General features: G+C 38.3%; 1 protein-coding gene across 2 annotated transcripts in view; it reads left to right on the top strand.

Moving 5' to 3' along the window:
* The window catches only part of PTGER3 (prostaglandin E receptor 3), a 200,105-nt gene extending 179,257 nt beyond the window's left edge, over nt 1–20,848 (top strand). The window contains exon 3 of one of the 2 annotated variants that reach the window (XM_025374661.1): nt 20,336–20,848. In XM_025374661.1, the coding sequence (XP_025230446.1) occupies nt 20,336–20,356 (21 nt within the window). In that variant the 3' untranslated portion in view covers nt 20,357–20,848. Of the gene's footprint in view, nt 1–7,352; nt 7,420–20,335 lie in introns of those variants that run through there. The other variant, XM_025374564.1, reaches the window with a different exon arrangement.
* Nucleotides 20,849–21,125: the final 277 nt, after the last annotated feature.

Genomic DNA, 21,125 nt, shown 5'->3' with positions numbered 1-21,125 from the left:
CACTCTACTAAGAAGTCAAGTGAAATTTTAACACAAAGCTTATACGTAATTATTACGGAGGGAAACACCATCATTTATGTACAACTGTTTACAAGATTTAAAAATAGAGACTATTAATAGTTCTTCAAGAGAAATACCCCTAACCATTACAGGAAGAACAATATGAACATACAACCAAGAAAAACACCAACCGTCTCCCACAACTTTCTCAACATGGGGCCATGCCCATTCAGATCAACGTGTCCAATAAACCTCAAACTCATGGGAAAGAAAAATTTAAAAAGCAATTCAAACCTGTAATATGGCAATGACTTTTAAAAAGTCAACTGTCCGCCGGGCGCAGTGGCTCAAGCCTGTAATCCCAGTACTTTGGGAGGCCAAGACGGGCGGATCATGAGGTCAGGAGATCGAGACCATCCTGGCTAACACGGTGAAACCCCGTCTTGGCCGGGCGCGGTGGCTCACGCCTGTAATCCCAGCACTTTGGGAGGCCGAGGCGGGCGGATCACAAGGTCAGGAGTTCGAGACCACGGGGAAACCCCGTCTCTACTAAAAATAAAAAAAAAAATTAGCCGGGCGCAGTGGCGGGCGCCTGTAGTCCCAGCTACTTGGGAGGCTGAGGCAGGAGAATGGCAGGAACCCGGGAGGCGGAGCGTGCAGTGAGCCGAGATCGCGCCACTGCACTCCAGCCAGGGGAACAGAGCGAGACTCCGTCTCAAAAAAAAAAAAAAAAAAAAAAAAAAAAAAAAAAAAAAAGAAACCCCGTCTCTACTAAAAAATACAAAAAAAAAAACTAGCCAGGCGAGGTGGCGGGCGCCTGTAGTCCCAGCTACTCGGGAGGCTGAGGCAGGAGAATGGCGTAAACCCGGGAGGCGGAGCTTGCAGTGAGCTGAGATCCGGCCACTGCACTCCAGCCTGGGCGACAGAGCGAGGCTCCGCCTCAAAAAAAAAAACAAAAAAAGTCAACTGTCAAACTGTCACCTTTCTTTTCCTTTTCTTCCCTCCCTTCCCTCAACACAATCATGTTTGAGGCCAAAGCTATTTATAATTCTTGGAGTGACTGACTTTAAAAGGCTTTTGACAAGCAGTCTAGTGACCTTGATGAAAATATCTTAATCTAACAGATATACTTCTCAAATGGAATGTGGGAGGGGAGGGCATACATTAACTTTTGGTAAGCTAAAATAGCACCTTGAAAATTGAGTGACCCTAGATATGGATTTAATAGTTGTACCCATTTCAGGTTATAAAAGTCCTAAGATTAAAAAAAAATTGCAAGTTCAGCTCAGGATAGAAGAAGGTTGATATTTCTGCATCTAATGTATGCCTCTAGCTCATTAGGTAATAAGGTTTGCATTCACATTAAAATTGTTAGTGTGGTTTCAGGCTCTCCTCATTCTTGCTTTCCTCTACCCTTCTCAAATGATTTGGGACTAATCATTGGTTTCAGTTCTCTCACCAAGGGGCCCATGGCAAAAAAATCATGACTTAACAATTGAACAAGCATATCTTGAGCCTTTGTTATGAACTCAATGCCAGGGACACTGACATGGACATAGTCTCTGCTGTCAGCCCTATCTCAAAACTCTGACAGAGGCTTCTCCAGTTATATAGTTTGGATATTTGTCCCTGCCCAAATCTCATGTTGAATTGCAATCTCCAGTGTTGGAGATGGGGCCTGGTGGGAGGTGTTTGGTTCATCCAGACAGATTCATCATGGCTTGGTGCTGTCCTCATGATGGTGAGCAAGTTCTCATGAGATCTGGTTGTTGTAAAGTGGGGCAACTATACACCCGCTACTGTCTCTCTGCTCCTGCTTTCGTTATGCCAAGTGCCTCCTCCCACTTCATCTTCCACCATGAGTAAAACCTCCCTACGGTCTCCCCAGAACCCAAACAGATACCAGAACCATGCTTGTATGACCTGCAGAACCGTGGACCAACTGAACCTTTTTTAAAAATAAATTACCCAGTCTCAGATATTTCTTTAGAGTAATGCAACAATGGCCTAATACAGAAAATTGATATTTAGAAGTGAGGCATTGCTATAAAGATAGATACCCAAAAATGTGGAAGCAGCTTTGGAACTAGGTGACAGGAAGATGTTAGAAGAGTTTGGACATCTCAGAAGAAGACAGGAAGATGAGGTAAACTTTGCAAATTTTCAGAAACCCATTAAATGGTTGTGACCAAAATGCCAATAGTGATATGGACAATAAAATCCAGGCTGAGAAGGTTTCAGACTGAAATGAGGAATTATTGGGAACTGGAGCAAAGGTCACCTTTTTATTCCTTAGCAAAGAATTTGGCTGTATTGTATCCATGCCTTAGGAATCTGTGGAAGTTTGGACTTGAGAGTGACAACCTAAGGTATCTAGATTGAAGGAAGGAAGACATTTCTAAGCAGCAAAGTGTTCAAGATGTAGTCTGAGTGCTTCTAACAGCCTATGTTCAGATACCAGAGCACAGAAATGACTTAAAATTGAATTTATATTTAAAAGGAAAGCAGAGCATACATGTTTAGAAGATTTCTCAGCCTGACCATGTGGCAGGGAAAGAAAAAGCATTTTTCTGGAGAGGAATCCAAGAGGCTGCAGAGAAACCACTTGCTAGAGAAATTTGCATAAATAAAAGGGAGCCAAGCGCTAATAGCCAAGACAATAGGAAAACAATTTTAAAAGCATTTCAGAGATTTTTGAGATAGCCCATCACAGAATCAAATACCTAGGAAGGAAGAATGATTTCGTGGGCCAGGCCCAGGGCTCTGCTGCCCTGCACAACCTCAGGACAATGCTCCTTGCATCCTGGCTGCTCCAGCACTAGCCATAGCTCAAAGGGGCCCAGGAGTAGCTCAGGAAGCAGCTCCAGATGGTGCAAGCCATAAGTATTGGTGGCTTCCACATGGTGTTAAGCCTTCAGGTATACAGAGTGCAAGCGTGGTGGAGGCTTGGCACCCTCCACCTAGATTTCAGGGGACATATGGGAAAGCCTGGGTGTCTAAGCTGCTTATCAGGGCAAGCCCTCACAGAGAACCTCTATTCGGGTAGTGCAGAGAGGAAATGTGGCATTAGAGTCCCCACACAGAATCCCCACTAGGACATTGCCTAGTGCAACTGTGGGAAGAGGGCCACCATCCTCCAGACCGAAGAATGGTAGAACCACTGGCAGTTTGCACCCTCAGTGTAGAAGAGCCACAGACATGCAACTCCAACCCATGAGAGCAGCCACAGGGACCGAACCCTGCAAAGCTACAGACCAGAGCTGGCCAAAGGCCTTGGAAGCCCACACCTTGTACCACTGTGTCCAGAATGTGGGGTATGGAGTCAAAGGAGACTATTTTGGAGCTATAAGATTTATTGACTGCCCTGCTGGGTTTCAAACTTGCGTAGAGCCTGTAGCCTTTTTCTTTTGGCCAATTTTCCCCTTTTGGAATGGGAATGTTTACCCAATGCTTGTACTCACATTGTATCTTGGAAGTAAATAAATAGTTTTGACTTTCCAGGCTTATAGGGGGAAGGAACTTATCTCCAGATGAAACTTTGGACTTAGACTTTAGATTTGGAACTTTTGAATTAATGCCAGGGCAAGTTAAGATTTGGGGGTACTATAGAGAAAGCATGATTGTATTTCACAGCATGAGAATGATGTGAGATTTGAGGGGTGGAGAAGAGGAGTGGAATGATATAGTTTGGGTATTTGTCCATGCCCAAATCTCACGTTGAATTGTAATCCCCAATGTTGGAGATGGGGCCTGATGGGAGGTGTTTGGGTCATGCATGGGGGCAGATCCCCAGGGCTTGGTGCAGTTCTCATGATAGTGAGTGAGATCTGGCAAAATTTCGTTGTTGTAAAGTGTGACACCACCCCCGCCCCGACACACATATGCTCTATCTTGCTCTTGCTTTCACCCTATGAAGTGCCTTCTGTTTTGCCTTCCATTATGAGTAAAGAAGGTACAAGCATGGCACTGGAATGTACTTCAGGCTGTAATCTGTGAGACGGGCTCATTTATAAAAAAAAAAAAAACAAACGAAAAGGAGATTTAATTGGTTCATGGTTCGGCAGGCTTTAAAACATGGCACTGGCATCTGCTTGGCTTCTGGGGAACTGGCTTCTGGGAAGCATGAATGGCCTAATATGCCCAGCTTCTTACAGATTTCTTACATTCAGTCTTGTCTACCACCAAATCTACTGAGCCACTTCCTGTGGCTCCAACAACCTCCCACTATGACATGGTATTTTTTCTCTCCTGTATGGTTACAGAGCAGTTATAATTCAAGATTTATGAACTTTTGAGGTTCATTCTTCTGATGATGATTGGAACACATGCATGAGTTTCCACTAATGTTCCATTTTGTAGAATAGGAATTCCATTTTTATTTTGACTTCCATTTTCATTCTTGTTCTAGAAGTCTTCATGATTTTCTAGACCCTTCCTAGGAAGAGTTTCCTTTGACTCAGACTGCCCTGCCTCTCTGGAGATGAGGCATTATTATCCAGAGCACAATCTTAGTGGCTATGATCTTTCTATCTGCACACAAGCTTCCCTAATGACATCTGTTTGGATTTCTGTGTTCTATTTGTACATTACTTTGTGCCCACCTCCAGGGGAACTCAGCTACTAGAAGTTAAACCAACCAAACCCATGGATGAATATTTTGGTAAATAGTACTTGTTGAATGAAGGAATAAAACATTTATTTATTTATTATTTACAACATGTGAGCTTGTAAATAATAAACAGACATTGTGTCATATTCTAAAGCTATGGAGATAAGATACAGAACCTACAATCAACAACTACAGTCTCAAAGGGAAAACAGTAAGGAAACAGACAATTATAGTGATTTATAACTATAAGTATCAGAAGTATTCAGAAACACCACAAGCATAGAGAGGAAAAGCCCAAATCTTCTTATGAAAGTGAGGGTGGGCATCACAGAGGTGAGGTTCGAGTGAAACTGTAAAGGTGACATAGGAGTATACTAGATGAACTAAATGGTTGCTGGGAAAAACGGGACTGGGTGAAGGTACACAGATTGGAGGCAGTAGGAACAGTGTTTGTAAAAGCCTGGGATATACAACAACATGGTATATCTAAGGTATAATAACCCTGGATGTTTTGCTTAGGAGTTTGACTTTTATCTTATAGGCCAAAAACAGCAAAGAAAATTAATCTGGAGGGCCTACAGACCCCTGCCTCTCACGATATTTAGTAATGTGTATTGTGGATGACGAAGACGGACTGTGAATCAAATGCTGTCTGTTTGCAATCTAAGCATAGATAAATTTGAGACACTGAAGGATTTTATTAATCTGTAAATAATGTACCTGCAAGTTTCTGTCTTGCCACTCCAAGTAGGAGAGCTTCCTTAAGACCTAGCCTGGCCTCATGGGCATATTTAGTGACTATGTCAGCACCTTTATCTTTCCAGACTTTTTTTTTTTTTTTTTCTTTTGACAAAGTCTCACTCTGTCACCCAGGCTGGAGTGCAATGGCACCATCTCGGCACTGCAACCTCTACCTCCCAGGTTCGAGAGGTTCTCCCACCTCAGCCTCCCAAGTAGCTGGGACTACAAGCACCCGCCATCACATCTGGCTAATTTTGTTTTTGTAGTTTTGTAGTAGAGATGGGGCATCATCACATTCGCCAGGCTGGTCTCAAACTCCTGACCTCAAGTGATCTGCCCCCTCAACCTCCCAACATGCTGGGATTACATGTGTGAGCCACCACACCTGGCCCAGACATTTTTAATTGCAAGTAATCAGCCTGTAGATTTCCTTGAAGATTTTGATACTTGCCCTCGAAGAATATTAAACTATGGAAGAGGAATAAGTAAAAAAATAAATATGAATAGTGTGATAAGCCATAATAGAGGTACATTCTTAAAAGCCTGCAACACAGAGCAGAGAGAAAAAACTCTACCTGGATGATTAGAGAACTCTTTATCAAGTAAATAATACAAGAGCCTTGCATGACAAGTTAGAACTCTTAGAGGTGGAGAAGGGAATTTGCAGAAGAGGAAACAGCCTGAGCTAAGAGCACTAGCGTGGGTGCATCTGTGGTCTATTCAGGAAACAGCAGAGAGTTTTGTATTGACAGGGTGGTGGTGAACCAGGACTGGTGGCAGATATACAACTGTAAAGGCAGGTTGAGGCAATTGTGAAAAACTTATATAGCATGCTTTGAGCAGAACTGTTTCTTGGACACACCTCTGATGTGGTAAGGAGAACAGGCTCTAAGTTAGCATGGAGACAGAGAGAGTAGTTTAAAATCCAGTTAAGGCAATCAGAGCAGAGAAGCTGATCCGGAAGGAAAAGCATGCACCCCCTATCCTGCTGCCTGGGAAAAATGCAGAAGTCCGGGTTGGAGTTATAGTTCCATCGCAAACAGCCTACGATTCAGACTGCGGGAACACCTCAAGCAATCTCAGCCTGATAGAGCTGCCAGTGCCCTCTGATGGTGGCCCGTTTGATGGCCAGAAATCAAGGCACCATCTAATTCCTCTTCCCTATCCCAAGGTCTTACCAAATGCTTGTCTGCTGTGATAACTGCTGGAGCCACAGATCTTCAAGACATTGGTCTTTCAATTGAAAAGCTCATAGTCTCATCATTCTCATGTAAGACACAGAGATGAGCCCATCATTATAACATGTTTGGTCTGTGCAATAAGAAAAATATGCATAAGACAGTTTGTATAGAAGGATGATTAACTCAGGACTCGGGGTCTTTGTTGGTGGTTTGATCTCTAGGTTGGTGGTGAAAATATACTCATAGAAGATGTAATTGGCCTCTGAAATAAGATTAGGACTTCAGAAAGTAATTAATAGGAAGGCTTTCATTAAGACCAACATGGGTTATTTGGAAAACTGAAAGTAAGTCTCTGTTCTAGAAGCGTCCACAGTTGGCACAGATTTTGCAGTGGCTCTTCTGTGGAAGTCTTAATGATACTCAATGTTTCCTACAGTGCTTCACTCAGCAAATATGTATTAGGCATCTTCTACAGGCCAAGCCCTCTGGTCAGCAATGTGGTATAGGACCCCCCAAGGTGCTTACGGCCAAGCGTTAAGACAGGCGTTCAGACAGAAGGATATGAAGGGGTACTTTCTTTAAAGTTCAAGTTGTACACAAGTAGCAGTTGGCAGCAAAGCGAAACAGGCTTTACATGGAAGGGGGCAGTCAAGGAACGCTTCCCAGAGAAGGAAGTGCTTGAGTCGAACTTTGAAGAACAAATGAGTAGGAATTTCCTAGATGACAGTCCAGGAAAGGTGTGGCATCTTTGTTTCTGTGATGTGGCTCCAGATGAGTGTCTTCCTGCCTCTATGGTCATGTCATCGCTGCTCTTCTCTTCCGGCTCCTCTTCTTCCCACCCCTGCTGTGATTGATCCCTCAAGGTTCTGTGCTCAGTCCTTCCATTAGTTCTCGGATTTGTCCTTTCCCTCCATGTCTTCATTCACATCCATGACTTCCACTAACACTTGTGAGCTTCAAACTTCTTAGTAAGTAAAGACCCCACATTGTCAAGTATGGGACATTTTACCCAGGAAGTCAGCCTATCTCTAATGAAACATGCTCCAAAAATAACTTACTGTCATCTCTGTTGTCCCACTCATCTTTTCGTGGCCTGATTTTATAACTCAAGAACCTTGAAGAGATCCTTAGCTTGCTTCCTTTCTATTCCCAATGTCTAGTGCCTCTCCAAGTTCTGCAGTGCTCTTAAATTCTTCTTTCTGTGTCCACTACTAATGCCTTAAATGGGTCCCTCATAATCTCCTGCCTGGCTGATTGCAGTCACCTCCTAATCTGTCTCTCTATTTCCAGCTCACGCTCTAAACCTATCCTTCCTCACTACTGCTAAGGTGGTATTTCTAATCAGCAAGTCTGATTTTGGATCATATTCCACTTCACCACACCCCTACTGCTTATGATATTCCTGTATTTGTGATAACCTTTGGAATTAGGTCTCAGTGCCTTAGAGTGGTAGACAAACCTCTCCTGCTGACCTCACCAGTAGCTTTATCTGTTGTCCTCTCCCTCCAGGAATTCTCCAGGAATTCTAAATGGATTGTAGATCTCCCAAAACATCATGTTGTTTCATACTTTCTTGCCTTGAAATGCTATCACCTAGAATGTTTTCCCTGTCACTCTTTCCACATGACACTGTCGCGTCCCCTTCCTTGACTCTCCCTTCTGGATAGATGGCCACTTTCTTTTCTGGACTGCTTCTGGACCAGGTATTCTGAACTATCTATTATAATGCCACTTTGCAAAAATCAAAGAAGCAATATGGCATAGTAGTTAGGAAAAAGCAACCAAATCCCAGTTCTAACACTTACCGGTGTGAACTTAGGCAAGTTATTTAATCTCTCCTTGGCTTAATTTCTATAAAACTCACCTATAAAATGGAAATGATAATAGTATCTGCCCCATAAAGTTATTGTCCAGTTAATGTATATAAAGCGCTTTAAACAAAAAAGTACTTGGCTTAGAGTAAGAGTTACATAAGAATTTGCTGATTGCCAACTGTGAGCATCTCGATTTGAGGAAATTATATCTTATTCATCTCCATGTTCCCAGGGCCCAGCACCAGTGCCTTACACAGAGTGTATGTGGAACAAATGTTTGTTTACAGAGCAACGACTGAATCTCTGGCTTTTCCTTTCCCTTGGTGTAAGACCCAGTAAATCCCAAAGTCATGCTGATTTTCCTTTCCAATGTCCTCCACATTGATTTCTTTTTTCCTATGGTAAGTGTCACAGCTCTTTCATTTATTCAGCAAAAAGTTATTAGTCAACAGTGTGCAAGGCATCCTAATTGCTAGAGATAACCGCTGTAAACAAGACAGATTCCTTCTGCTTATGGACATTGCATTCTAACAGAGGACACAGACGTGAAATAACAGCACGTTAATTACCTGATCAAAAGAGTGATATATATAATAGGAGTCTTGGGGAGGTCAAAAAATTTCTCTTAGATAAAAACTTTGACTAATATATTTTAAAAAACTAGAAGTAAATAGTTAGAATAAGGTGGTAAAAGCTGTGGTGGAGAGTGACCGAGGCAAAGAGAATGGCATGTGTAAAGCTCTGAGGTAGGAAGAAATTTGACATGTAGATTTTTAGTTCCCCATGTCTGGATTATTGCTACAACTCCTACCTGATTTCTGTAAAGAGTGATCCTCCCCACTGCTCTCATATTAAACTTTCCCTTATGTAGATTGCCTGCTCAAGAACCTTCCATGATTCTCCTTTGCCTACTGAATGACATACTAATTCCTGAGTTGTTTTTCATGTCCCAATATAATATGGGTTTCAGTGATTATCCAATTTTATCTTCCACAAATCATCTACATCTATACTCACCATAGCCATCATGAACTACTTGATATTCTCCACACGTTCTTTATGTTTTCCTACCTTTCCACCTTCGTTCAGATTGTTATTGCTACCAAAATGCCTTTCTTCTCTGTTCCCATCCATGCTTGTTTCACAAAAAAAAAAAATCCATTTGTTATATATGTGATGTGCCTTGATATTTTCTATTCTAGTCTATTACATTCTAGTTCAGTTTTTAAGACAAGCAAGCAAGATATAACCCACAGAAGTGATTTCATAACTCACGAATGGATCTTGACCCAGGATTGAAAACATTGTCCTAAATAGTTTTAAAGATTTTTTTCATGATCTATGATTCTTGAAGAGAGTTGGCTTTAGTAGAGTCAAAATTTTCTTCTAGCAGTAGAATCCTCTAACCAGCTACATCTGGATTATTAGGCATCTGTATTCTCTGAAGACAGGACAGTCTTCAGAGAATTCGGCCTGAATGCATGATCAATGGGGAAGCAAATCATATAGATCCAAAGCACTCTGAGGATGCTTAGTAATACATCTTAATTTGTAGGTGATATCACACTTTGCTATTTCAGTCCTGCCAATGACCTGAAGTTGCTAATTGTATTGAACTGTTCCGGATCACATATTGGGCAAAGATGAACATGGGAGAGTACTTGTCCCAGCTGAAATTGAGAAAAAAAAAAATCCTCTTAGCAAATAAATCCATAGCAACTAGATGCAGCTGTAGCTCATGTTATGGCCCATCATCTCTTTCCCTAAGACAGAGAACCTGGGCATCGGCCCCCCTTCTTTAAATAAACTACCACCAAGCCTCTTGACTTTACATCCTACAAGTGTCTCCGATCTGTCTTCCTCTCTCCAACTTCCCTGCCTCTCCTGGAGTTCAAGCCTCCTAAATGTTTATTTTGCGATCTTTCTTAGTGTTTCACACAGTGAAAGATCTATTGTGCTATCCTCCTGCTAAGAACCATTCAGTTATCCCCTGTTTGTTCCCTTAGGAGAGGGTCCAGTGGATAGTACATAAAATTGCTTGCAAAGCCCTTCCTGATCCATCCTCAGTAAGCTCTCCTGTCTCATTCTTACTCCCTTCTTTCCTCTTTTCCTCCTCCTTGTCTTCTCTCCCTCCATTCATCTTCTACCTTCTGATCATTAAAAACAAAAAGCTTTGTGTCTCAAACATTTCATGTTTGTTTTCTTTGGTTTGGTTTTCTGGTCTAGAACATTCCCTTCCTTATTAGACAACTCTTATCCTTCCTTCAAAACACATCTTGGATATTTCATTCCTTGAGTCTTCTAAGTCAAAGCTATGAGACTCTCTCCTGTCCTCCCTTAATTCCCTATATAGTTCACCATTACACTATATCGAAATTATCCATTCACTTCACTTCAACAGTGTGAAAGCAGGACTTTTTCAGCACAATATCTCTATTGCCTATCACACAATAGGAGGACCCTGCAGTGTCCAGCTAAGCTGGTGACTTGGAGATAAATCTGCCTAAGCCTGGGATGAAGTATCTGTGAACTATTTTGACAGCAGATGTAAGTCATGATCTCTAAAGAACTTACCAGTTACTATTAATATTTTTTTTATTTAGTATGTTTAAATCTCCATTTGTTTTATGTATCTCATTTCATAAGTTCAAGAGTGGGTGAAAAAAGAGGTGCTAATTTTGGTTCCCTAAAATTCCAATATTTCAGGGTAATCTCTCTTAGACACTAAATTTTACTTCTTACCAGGCCCACCCTGGCCAATATATAGATCCTCAGATGAATGGGGCTTTCACAACAGTTTTATTCATTTATTCTCAATCATCCACTTTTCATTGATTAAACAACCACTAAGTGCTAGATACTGGAAATTCTAGATGATTAATATGTCATCCCTCCCCTCAAGACCTAGTCCCTGAGCTCCAAGGAGGGAAGGGAACAAACAGGTAAGCTATTATGAGATAGAAGTTCTTATGTCAACTTTAACAGCCAAAGAGTTCCACAGAAGCATAAAAATGTTAAGAAATGAGAGTTTGCTTTCTGGAAGAAAAAAAACAAGTAAGTTTTACGAATGATAAATATTCTGAGAGGGAAACACACAGCAAGCTGCAGATACCATACAGAGAAGTTTGTTTTTGTTTTTTTGCTAATGAAACCATGAAGATTGTCATTGTATCAGCTCACAAGTAGTCAGTGCTATTTCAGTTAATTCTAATTGATTCTTTTCTCTTTAAGTTTTATTTATGTTTGATTGACACACAATGATTGTGCAAATTTATGGAGTAAAATGTAAATGTTTCCCTTTATAACTGAAAAGCGAGTAGCCTAGCAAAGTCTACGCATTTCTTCAAAGGCATAAAAGCAAACATAGCCAAGGTGATGCAGCGTTTAGTCATGGGTGGTCAACACTTACAGGTTGTGCTGATTATTAAACTTTGAATGTTAATGTGGACGCTGCTAATGCTAACACCAGAAAATAGAAATGCATTCTGAAGGATTTTTGACTTAAGCAAAATTAGAAATGAGCAAAACCTTTCTGGACAGAATGATTCTACAATTTTAACAAGCCAAAAATTATTCAAAATGCATCTCTAAGCCTTTTGCATAAGTATTTAGGACCTCTTTGAATTTCTTGCTATTCCTTTAACATGTTTGTTTTATAATACTTTATCCCTTTGCAGTTCTTTCTAGATGGAATAACTCCCTGCCCTTCAGGTGCCCAGTAAACTTAATTGTCACTTCTGTGAAGCATTATAACAAGATCAGTGGGAATCCCTTAGGCTGAATTAATAACTCCCCACTCCTAGTGGCCATACCACTATGTGACTTTCCTTTTAAATTGTTCTTACTCCATTATAGTATTCTTTGTAGAAGTGTCTCTGTTCCCTAACAGACTGTGTAAGTTACTCAATAATTCCTTAGCTACAGGACCCAACAGTGCCTTATATAAATTTCCATATAGGCAGGTTTAATGGATGAATCATTCTACATTTTTCTTGGCCTCTTCTGTGTCACCATAGTACTAAGTCTCTGTTCTCTTTCATGGTCTTTTCTTCTCCAGTTTGAAAAACTTTATGATATACAATAAGGTCTCACATAACATCATTGGTCGATTCTTGAAAACTGCAACTTTAAGTGAAACGATGACTATTGAAGTCAATTTTACCATAGGGTAATTAATTTAAAAAAGAGACAAATATTTATGGCATATTTCTGCTCACAAAAATGTCACCAAACTTCTAAATAAAAAACAAAACCCTTCTAACCTTAAACCTTGAGATAAACGTAAGGTATACATTTATTTAAGAAAGATTAATACAAGCAAGAAAGATAATTATTTACCCTATTATTTCAGTTCATGGTCTCAGGTGGCCAAAGTCCTTCCCAGCATCTCAGGTAGCCAAGCAGAAACCCACTCTGGACATAACAATGTGCAAACTCCACACAGACAGTAGCCCCAACGGGGAATCACATTTTTTTTCTTATCAATGTTATTAAGAAGCAAAGTTGAATAAAATGACATTGAATAAAATATTATCTGAGTGCCTGTTATACATTATTAAAAAATTCTAATCTCACAATTAGAATATATACTATTTTCAATTAGTTACAAAATTATCTTAGAAAAAAGTAGGAGTTCTAATTGTAAGAGCCATTTTTGTTAGTTTGGGACAATCACTTTACTTGTCTTGACTTCAGTTTCCTCATCCAAATAATGAGGACATTACCAAATGATCTGCAAATCCAGCGCCCATCCCCCACCCCCGCCCGCCCACTCTAATACTACAGTCCCATACTCTTTCTGAATTCATGAAAAACGGATAGTCTAGGTCACATAATTGTACACTTAATTAACAGTTTTATTATCTTGTATTATCTTGACTCATTTCTTCTTTCTTTGTTCTTCCTCAAAAACACATAACCAAATTGTAAGTTCTTTGATGTCTGAAGAACTCGGAAAGTCAAACCAATACAGATTCAAGTCCTGACTCTGCCATACGCAACGTCTTTCTTGGCAACTTCCTCAACATGGCTAAGGTTCAGTTTCTCATGAGTAAAATGGGAATAATAATAATAGTACTTTTTAAATACAGTCATAGCTAGCCTCCTTCTGCATTCGTTACAAGTTCCTGCAATTGGCATTTGTGTAAGAATGCAAGGTCTTAATAACACAAATACGTTCACTGGTGAATTAATCACATTTTTATCTGTTTCTTGCTGATTACCAGATACTGTAAATACCTAATAATACAATAAAATTACAGTGCCAAGTACATATAGTGCCAACTAAAATTGTAAATCTTGCAATATATGCAAATCTTCATGAAGTTGATAAAAAGAGCCAAATAATTGTAAGGCACACAGGTGAAGCCATTGACAAATTGAAAGAAAGAAAACTAATGAGAATATGACAGACTAGGCACCATAAAGACACCGAATGGAAAATGGTGATTAAATAGATACATGACTCCAACATTTTTCACAAAACTAAAATTGTGGCAAATCTTTAAAAAAGATATTGTCTTGTATTGTTATGCAAATGCTCAAAATTAATTATTTAATTCATTCTTTGCTCTTTCTAAGGAATAATTTATGGAAGTAATGAGCAAAAGGATGAAATTCAGCATGAGAATAGGAGCATCTCACAGTGGGCGCTGCAGAGAAAGCAGGGGACAGTGAGAAGCAGCAAAGGCAGCCCACTCCTGTTTCTCAGTTCTGACACAGGCCAACTCTGGTGCTTACCCTTAGCAGCAAAATGAGAAAGCAGTGGGGAAAAACTCAAGGCGGATCATTGAACTCTATGTATCTGACACCTAACACCTTATTGAAGTTTCAACCTAAGCAAGTCTATTCAAATATATTTTAAAAAACTAATAATTTTTAAACTTCCATAAAACCTTAGTGAACATTTATATATCATTTTGCAATAAATAAAAGTAATTTTATTGCTTTATGTTCAATGAATAACTCTGTGAGGTAGTTAGAACAGATATTACCTCTATTTTACTGCTGAAAAACCAAATGTTGGTAGGAGCTTACTCAGGTACTCAGAGAAAGAACACAGGTCCTGGACTCTAGGGCATGTTGATAAAAATGTTTTATGTCATTTCCATCTGACCAGTAATGTAGTTCAAATTCTCATTATAATCTTTTTAGGGTATATTTTGTTGGTCCCAATTTTCTGAAGGATAAGAAATCTGAGGTTTGAAGACATTCAATAAACTGGCCCAGACTCAGTGGTAAATATCAGTTTCCTAATTCCACAGTCCCTGCTTTTTCCAGGACACTCTCCCCTTTCACTATGTCAGGTTGTTTGCTAAAACTCAGGATCAAATGTCTTTACTAATAATAGGAAAACTATACCCACAGAAATGAGGTTTTCAGAGAATAATAGAATTTTAGAAAGTTCATCTTAGAAAAAGTGACTGCAGTTCATACCTCAATTATAATTACTGGTACATTTAGGAACTAAAGTTTAAAAGTGATGCATTTGTTTCAACGTTGTTTCCTTTTTCTGTGTGCTTTCTATAGATGATACTAAAGAGCAATGAAATAACCAAAAGCTATGTCATGCCAAAAACAAACAGAAAGAATCTGTGTTTTGTATTAATTCCTGAGCTCAGTAGATCATTGCCTCTATCGTCCCATTTTACCAATTGAGATGTGAACTATAAAGAGATTAAGTGAACTTTCTAGGATCACAGAGTTCAAAATCGGCTGAGCAAATATAACAATGGTTCTTGAGACATTCACTGTATTTTATGGCTATCTTTTCTCTAAGAATATTGTATAAAAATATAAAATTTTATTTAATAAAGCAATAAAGCAGAATACATAAGCAGAAATTATCCCCAGCAAACTGGCCTCAATTTATGTGCTGTGAATGATGAGTATGTTTCTACTACTATTGCAACTGTAGTCATGAATTGTTTGTGAACAAGGGCCAAGAATATATAGTTTAGGTTATATTAAAATTGCACTTAAGAAAATATTTTCCTTTGGGAGGCTGAGGTGGATCACAAGGTCAGGAGATCAAGACCATCCTGGCTAACATGGTGAAACCTCGTCTCTACTAAAAATACAAAAAATTAGCTAGGCGTGGTGGCAGGCGCCTGTAGTCCCAGCTACTCGGGAGGCTGAGGCAGGAGACTGGTGTGAACCCAGGCGGCGGAGCTTGCAGTGAGCTGAGATCACGCCACTACACTCGAGCCTGGGTGACAGAGTGAGACTCTATCTCAATCAATCAATCAATCAATCAATAAAAATAAGTGAAATCCAAACACAAGAAATCCATGCTAATCCATATCAAAATAAAAAGAAAACTAAGAACAAAAATCTTGAAAGCACCAAGAAATAAATGACACCTTAACTATCAGGGGAAAAAACAATTTGAGTGACAGTGGATTTCTCATCAGAATTCACAATGATCAGAAGGAAATGGTACAACAAATTTCAAGTCCTGAAAGAAAAGAACTGTCAAACCCAAATTTTGTATCTGGCAACATTTTCCTTCAGAAATGAAAAGGAAATAAATGCATTTTCAGATTAATGAAAATTAAGAGAAGTTTTCACAAGCCACATACATTAAAACAATGGCTAAAGAAACCCCTTGAAAGCGAATGGAAATGATTAAAGAAGGAATCTTGAAACATCAAGAACAACAAATATAAGTAATACAAAAGACGTTCCTTCTGCTCTTGTGTGTTCTAAATTTAGTTTAGTAGTCAAAGCTAAAAGTACAATATTTTCCGATATGAATCTAAATGTATGTAGAGAAAATATTTAACACAACAATATTATAAATGGGTTGGGGAGATGGGTACAGAGACTTAAAAGAAGGCAAGTTTTCTACATTGGACATAAATTGGTAAAATATTAACACCAACAAATCTTTGTGGTGGTGGAAGAATTCCACATCTTGCTTCTAGCGGTTACAGGAATGCATACATATTAAAAAAATGGCATAGAACTATACACCACATTGTACCAATGTCAATTTCCTGATTTTGACATTGTACTATAGTTAATATAAGATGTAACCCCTGGGAGAAAGTAAGTGAAGGGTGCCCAAGAACTATCCATTTTGCAAATTATGAATCCACAACTATTTCAAAATAAAAAGTAAAAAAAATGTAAGCTTTTAAAAAATTCTTATTAACTCACATTCTGAAACACCTTCTAACCTTAAAAAATTGAAAAACAAAAACCATAATAAAGAGTTGGTATAAAATTACAGAGCAAATGTCTTCAGTAATTGATTGTTTTGCTTCAGTTAAGTTTTGGATCATCATTTGTGACCTATTTGAATTGGGGAAATGCAATTCTGTTTTGATGCTGATGTTACTATCAATATCTATTTTTTTCTTTTTTGTTAGATGGAGTTTCGCTTTTGTTGCCCAGGTTGGAGTGCAATGGTGCAATATCGACTCACTGCAACTTCCACCTCAGCAGCTCAAGTGATTCTCCTGCCTCAGCCGACCAAGTAGCTGGGATTACAGGCGCCTGCCACCATACCCAGCTAACTTTTTTGTACTTTTTTTATGTCTTCAATAATTGCATTGTATAAAAGCTAATGCGTTATCTTGGCTAGGTCATAAAGATAACTGACAACTTTGTTAACAGCTCCTAAATAAAAATATTATTTATAATCTTCAGCTATCAGGGTATAGTGATAAACACCTTAGAAGTCTACAAGCATTTTTTCTCTTTCAGAGAAGTGAAAAAACTAGCATAAGAGTCTCTGGATCTCTTAGTGGCACAACTAGATAGTGGCATCAAGCTGTGAAACATCCAGGGCATATTACCAAACTTTTTGATCTACCGTGAAAATCCTTCTTGTCCTTTTAATCGATAGTAAACATTTTTTTGGAAACTCTGAAAGCCCATATTGCTTCTCTCAGAAGTGATCACACATCCTCAATGCAACTCTGTTTGGATTACACAATCTACACTGGTCTCATTGGACTAATTAATATGATTGTCTCTCCAGATAATTGAGAATTATGACCCATAGATTCAAACTGGGTAAACTTAAGGTTCTATGTTGCCAATTGGCTACCGCTATTACTTTCAGATTTTATCAATGATGAGATATTCCAAACATACAGAAAACACCAGTTTGCTCCCTTCCTTGAATGAACAGATATTAATACTCTGTCATAATTGTTTCAAATTTCTTTTTCCCTAAAAATTATAAAAACTTTGATATAGACACAAAATTAAAGTAGTACTAGATATACCAATCACCAAGATAAAACAATTATCAAGATTTTGTCACATTCACAGAACCTATTTATTTATTTATATATATATTTTTTTAATTATGGTAGAAAACACATTTTAACATAACATGTTTAACATAAAAATTATCTTGACCATTTCTAAGTGTATAGTTCAATAGTGTTAACAACAGTCAAATTGTTGTGCAGTAGATCTCTAAAAGCTTTTCATGTTGCAAAACTGAAACCCTATACCCATTGAGAAACAACTCTCTGTTTCCCCTTCCTCACAGCCCCTGACATCCACAATTCTGCTTTCTATTAGTTGGACCAATTTAGATGCCTTATACAGGTGGAATCATACAGTGTTGGTCTTTCTGTGATTGGCTTATTTTACTTTGTATAATGTCTTCAGGGTTCATCAATGTTATAGCACATGACAGAATTTCCTTCTCTTTTTAGGCTAACATTCCACTGTATCTATATACTCCATTCTCTGTATCCATTTATATGTCAATGGACATTTGGGTTGCTTTCACCTCTTGGCTATTGTGAATAATGCTGTAATGAACATGGATATGAAAATATATCATCAAGAGTCTGTCTTCAATTCTACTGGATATGTACCCAGAAGTGGGATTTCTGGAACATATGGTAACTGCATTTTTTAGTTTCCTGAGGAAACGCTATACTGTTTTTCATGGTGGCTGCACTGTCAATTCCCATTGACAATGCACAAGAATTGCAATTTCTCCTCATTCCAATACCATTTGCTATTTTCTGTTTTTGTAACAGTGGCCATGTGTATTAGTCCATTCTCACACTGCTATAAAGAACTACATGAGACTGGGTAATTGAAGAAAAGAGTTTTGACTCACAGTTCCATAGGCTGTACAGAAGCATGTTTGGGAGGCCTCAGGAAATTTACAATTATGTCAGAATGCAAAGGGGAAGCAAGCACATTTTACCATGGTGCAGCAGGATAGAGACAGAGAGAAGGGGGAAGTGTGCCACACAACTTTAAACCATCAGATCTCATGAGACCACACTATCACGAGAACAGCAAGGGGGAAATCTGCCCCCATGAGCCAATCACCTCCCACAAGGTCCTTCCTCTGACATGTGGGGATTACAATTTGGCATGAGATTTGGGTGGGGACACAGAGCCAAACCATATCGCCACCTTGATGGGTGATATCTCAATATAGTTCTGATTTGCATTTCTCTAATGGTTAGTGACATTGAATATCTTGTCACTTGTTAGCCATTTATAAATCTTTGGAGAAATACCTGTTTGAGGCTTTTACCTATTATTTTTAACTAGGTTATTTGCTTGTCGTTAAATTATAGGCATTCTTTATATACTCTGAATATAACTCCTTATCAGATACCTGATTTAGAAATATTTTCTCCCATCTAGTACGTTACTTTTTCACTCTACTGATTGTTTCCTTTCAGGTGCAAAAGGCTTTAAGTTTGATGTACTCTCATTTGTCTATTTTTGCTTTTGTTGCCTGTGGTTTTGGTGTCATATCCAAGAAAACATTGCCAAATCCACTGTTATAAAATTTTTCTCCTGTGTTCTTATTGCAGTTTTATATTTTAAGGTCTTATGTTTAGGTCTTTAATTCATTTTGAGTTTATTTTCGTATATTGTGTAAAGTAAGGATCTGACTTCATTCTTTTACATGTGGATATCCAGTTTTCTTAACACCATTTGTTAACAGTACTACCCTTTAAGACCATTGTATGGTTTTGGCACTCTTGTCAAAGATTGATTGATTGATTGATTGTGTGCACAAGGGTTTATCTGGGACCTCTATTCTATTCTATTGATCCATATGTCTGTCCTTATGTCAGTACCACACTGTTTAGATTACTGTAACTTGGGATCACTTAACCTATTTTTTAAAACATGTTTTTTCTTTTTCTTATTTGAAGTATTTTTCAGCAAATATCAGATGGTATTATTTTACCCCATCATAATTCAGTATAACTCTAAAAATTATGATCCACTACAAAACCACAATATTATTATCACTCATAATGTTTCTTTGGCATAATCTTATACCTGGTCTTAACCAAATGTATGGATTTTCTCAAAACTGTGTTTTTGGTTTATTTGAATTAAAATCTAAACAAGGTCCACATTTTAATATGTTTGGTTTTTAGGTCACTCTTAATTTAGAGTAGTTGTTCCTCTGCCCCCTTTTCCTCCAACCATTGACTTATAGAAATTAGTTTAGTTGTTCTATAGAATGCCTCCCATTCTGGATTTCTCTAATTCTTTATTATGTCATTTAACACTAAATGGAAATTAGCTAGTGGCTTAATTGTGTGGTCATTTAATTATAAATTTAAATTAACCTAGAACCATCATCTTTTCATGTCTGCAAGCAGTTTTTTAATCTTATCTGCAAATTGAAGATTCTGAGGACTTTTCCCAGTTTCACTGGGCATTCTCACATGTCTTGCCATGTTTCCACCCAAGGAATATAGGATCTTCTTCTTTTAGTAGATGTTTTTATATCTACTAAAATATAGATAGAAAATTTTTTTATACCCCAAGTTTGTGGCATACATAGGTTGTCCCTATTCATTTTTCAGTATTCCTGCCACACAACTTCGTTCTTGTTCTTGTTATACTGCTGTAAGTGATTTACCACTCCTGTTCATAATCTGAAATTTATGGGAATTTATTGCCTTTGACTTTTATTTAAGACATTAACAGTGCATTCATTATTGGCTATCCTAATTGATTTGTTTGTTTTCCAGGAGGAATTGTGGGGAAATTAAAACCTGCCTTTCTGCCAGGATCACATCACTGGATGCTCCATGACTCTCTTTTTGTAAAAGAAAAAAAAAAAAAATCACAGAAACACCCCCCCTCCCAAACTAGTCTCTTTTACTTCTTCCCCCAAGCCCACCCCCAAATATAACTGTTATCCAGAAGCTGTTATGTACTGTTTCCATACATGTTTTTGTACTTTTACTATATCTATATACATCAATTAAATTTATGTCCTATTGTTGTGAATTTATATTTGCATATACATTTTCATATTATATGTATAATTTGCATTTTTGTTTTTTTATTCAAAATTATGTTTCTTGAGATTTATCCATATTGAAACATAAATTTTATTGTTAATTTTAACTGCTATAGAGTATTCCATAATTTGAATAAAGCATAATTTGTTTGTACAATCTCCCGCCAAGGGAAAATTATTTCCACTCTCATCATGGCAAGGAATACTGCATAAACAAAAATTACATTCATACATGTTTGCCTGCACCCATCTGCCTGATTTTCTCTAAAATAAATATCTAGGAGTGGAAGTGCCAGGTCAAAGGGCATATGCTCTTCTTATGCCCACATACACGAGAGTTTTCCCCAAGTATATCTACATCAACATCTATGATGTCTTAATTTTCTACATCCTTGTCTGTATTCGTTTGTTTTCATGCTGCTATGAAGAAATACCCAAAACTGTGTCGTTTATAAAGGCAAGAGGATTAATTGACTTAAAGTTTCACAGTTTCACATGGCTGGGGAGGTTTCATG

This window comes from Theropithecus gelada, chromosome 1 (assembly GCF_003255815.1).
Source record: "Theropithecus gelada isolate Dixy chromosome 1, Tgel_1.0, whole genome shotgun sequence".
NCBI classification, from domain to species: domain Eukaryota; kingdom Metazoa; phylum Chordata; class Mammalia; order Primates; family Cercopithecidae; genus Theropithecus; species Theropithecus gelada.
The sequence above is the reverse complement of the archived record's forward strand: the minus strand, read 5'-3'. Positions and strand labels throughout refer to the sequence as shown.